The sequence below is a fragment of the Mus caroli genome, chromosome 1 (genome assembly GCF_900094665.2).
Source record: "Mus caroli chromosome 1, CAROLI_EIJ_v1.1, whole genome shotgun sequence".
In the NCBI taxonomy this organism is placed as follows: Eukaryota; Metazoa; Chordata; class Mammalia; order Rodentia; family Muridae; genus Mus; species Mus caroli.
The window spans coordinates 79109214-79112326 of NC_034570.1; the positions used below are offsets into that span (position 1 = coordinate 79109214).

Below are 3113 nucleotides of genomic sequence, written 5' to 3' on the forward strand. Positions count from 1 at the left end.
CCAACACACTACTTAAACTATAAACACATGGGCTGGGGAGATGGCTCAGCAGCAGGCAAGAGAGCTTACTGCTCTTCCAGAGGACTCAAACTCAGTTCACGGCACCCTGGGTGGCTCATAACTACCTATAACTGAAGCTCCAGGGAACCAATGCCCTCCTCTGGCCTCTGGAGCCATTTTTCCAGCTCCTAGTTCCATGCTTTGGTGAATTCATTTCCATTTATCCATGAGCAGCCTGCTTTGTCTTCCTCTGGGTTTTTGAATATGATTTCAGATTTTGTTGCAGAGGATTTGAGCTGCTTCTCTGGGTGGTCCTTATACTTAGAACAGGACTCAGTGAGTTTCAGGGATGAACACAAGTTTTGTTTCTCCTTCCAGGTTAGCAACATTAAGAAGACACTCAAAGCAACAGCATCCTCCTCAGCTCAGGAAATGGAGCAGCAGCTGGCTGAACGGGAGTGTCCCCCCCATACTGAGCAGAGGCAACCCACTAAGAAGATGTCCAAAGTGAAAGGTCTGGTCTCCAGCCGCCACTAGGGCCGGCTGGGGCAGCTGGCACTCAGCAGGCCTGGGTCAGGTCGGGAGGGGACACCCAGGGCCTATTTCTGTCCCTCTCTAACTGCAGTGAGTTCCAGATCTGCCCACCCCTCACCAGTACCTCCCCATCCATTGGTACCATTGCGGAAAATGATTGCTCCTCCCTTGCCTCCTTCCCTAGTTGTTCCCTTCAGACTCAGGGGCTCAATGGATGCCATCATGACAGGGTCCAGCACTGCCCGGCTTCCCTGCAGGGGTCCTTTTCTCTGTGATGGGCTACCTCCCTCCCAGTTGTTCTTTGCTCTCTGTCATTTTGTCAGGCCGGTCCTAAGCTGGAGGCAGTTTACCCAGCCCCAAGGGATGACTGTGGAGGTGGCTCCTCTCTGAGTGAAGAGGGGGCCTTGCTTCTCCAGCCCCATGTACCACAGTACCCACAATGGTGCAAGTGTCTCTAGCCAGGTAGCCACATGTTCCCTCTCCTGCCTTACCCCTGTTGGCAGTGCCAATCGAGGCCATGGAGGGATGTGGTGCTGGGCTATGTTTACTAAACCTTTGGGTTTTCAGCCTCTTAAGCCCAGCCAGGATCTCTCATCAAGTTGGGGCACTTGGCTGACTAACCCCTGGTGTCAGACACCAGTGGAGGGTGCTTGGGTCTGGGGGCAGCAGAAGGTGTTTCTCCTAGCTTGGTGTCCTCTGCTGGCTACTCTTGCTGCTGTCTCTGACTGCACAGCCTTGATTTGGCATTTAGACCCAGCTACCCACTGGGATTGTCTGCCAACAATTGCTCTCCCGAGAACTTTCATGCCTCCTGGCTGCCCCTGGGGTAGGAGTGGTGGTGCCCAAGCCCCTCAGACTGGTGAAAGACCATTGCTGCTTCTTTCTCCTTCCTTGCCGCCCCTCCTTGTCTGGTGACCCAGAGCCCTCTGATGACATCATACTCCACTCCTGGCCAGAGAAAAGGACTTGACTAGACTTTCTGAACTTGAACAGTTTCAGGTTATATTTTAATTTTTTTTTTTGTACAGGTTGATTCTAATACATTTCAACATGCTTTTTTCTCCTTTTGTGTCAATATTTGTTATAGTATAATCGCCGGGGATTTCTCACTTGTTTGGAGGGTTTGTGTGTAGGTGGGGAGGATTATATGGGGGTGGGATGGGGTATGTGTATGTGTGGAGGGGTTGGGGGGTATGGAGGGGTGTGTGTGTATGTGTGTGTTTGTGTGTGTGTATTTTGTTTCCTAAGGGGAGATGGAGACCCTGTACTGATTTAAACTTAATTGAGTTTAAAAAAAGCACATTTTAGGAAAAAAAAAAGAAAAAAAGAAAAATGTAGATTTGACATATGCGATTGTGGAATATGGGGTTGTACAGCTGGTGGGTTTGGAGGGCAGTAATTTGGGTAGTTCAGAGAAATGTGATGCTGTTTTAGTGGCATGGTTAGAAAGTGGGTTGATCCAGTGTTAAAGTATTCTTGTGTTCCTTATATGCTGGTCCATATGCCCAGATAGCACATACCTAACTGTAGGTTAAGTTTGATTCCCAAAATGTGTTTGATCACTCCCCAGATCACATGCTCTGTGGAAGAGGGGTTCTGTTATTAAATAAATGTGGCACTCCCTCCCTGCATTCCATATCCGCACTGAAGTTCATTACTAAGGTCTTGGGAGGCATCTTGGGGATGAAGCCCATACCCACATTGATCTCACTACTAGGTCTTTGTGGGTATTGATATTCTAATGGGATACGTTTTGGGTAAGTTTTGGTAAACAAGTTCTTCTCAAAACCCGTAAGAGTGTAGAACACCTTCCAGCCTCATAGATATTCCCACTACTCTCTCTAGACCCCAGACAGGAACACACTGTGAGCAAGTTACTGTTCATCTTTTTCCCAACTGGCAAGGTAATTTTGAAATGCAATTTATTTTTTAATTTAATTTAATTTAATTTTTTCCAAGGCAGGGAGGGTTTCTCTGTGTAACCCCAGCTGTCCTGGAATTCACTCTAGACCAGGCTGGCCTCGAACCCAGAGATCCACCTGAGAGCATCGGCCAGGAAAACACAGCTATATCTTGCCTCCATTGTTCTTACTGTGATGAGTTCAGTTTTGCTCCCTGGACCAATTTTTCTCCACCCCACCATTTCTTATTCTACATCTTCCATCTCCAGTGCCTGTATGTGACAAAGAATTTTATATCCCAGGGAGATCCTTTCTGGTTCCAATGTCTCTTTCTAACCATCAGCTTTTTCTGTTTTTAACAAGCAGGCTTCTTGACACTTGCCTGCCTTTTCTCTCTCTGCTTCCTCCTCCCCAACACCTGCCCCTGAGCAGCCGCCTTCTCCCCTCCCTCTCACCTTCTCCCCTCCCTCTGCTTTTTCTTTTTCATCAGGGAGACCATTGACCTCCAGCTTTCTGACCGACTTGCACCGATTAGTGTTCTCTCAGCTTTCATGGCACTGATGCCCCCAGGCCTTTCCTGTTTTTCTCTGCCAGCCTTAAAAGTTCTCCCGGGATGTGTTAGGTTGCTTTCTGTTGCTGTGACAGAAATAACTTGAGAAAACGTGAAGCTTCAGTCAA

The 3113-nt window shown here is 48.2% G+C and overlaps 1 protein-coding gene across 2 annotated transcripts in view; it reads left to right on the plus strand.

Moving 5' to 3' along the window:
- The window catches only part of Cops7b (COP9 signalosome subunit 7B), a 25777-nt gene extending 23612 nt beyond the window's left edge, over positions 1-2165 (plus strand). For both annotated transcript variants that reach the window (XM_021158743.2, XM_029478146.1), the window contains one exon: positions 379-2165. In XM_021158743.2, coding sequence (XP_021014402.1) covers positions 379-537 — 159 coding nt within the window. In that variant the 3' untranslated portion in view covers positions 538-2165. The remainder of the gene's footprint in view (positions 1-378) is intronic.
- Positions 2166-3113: the final 948 nt, after the last annotated feature.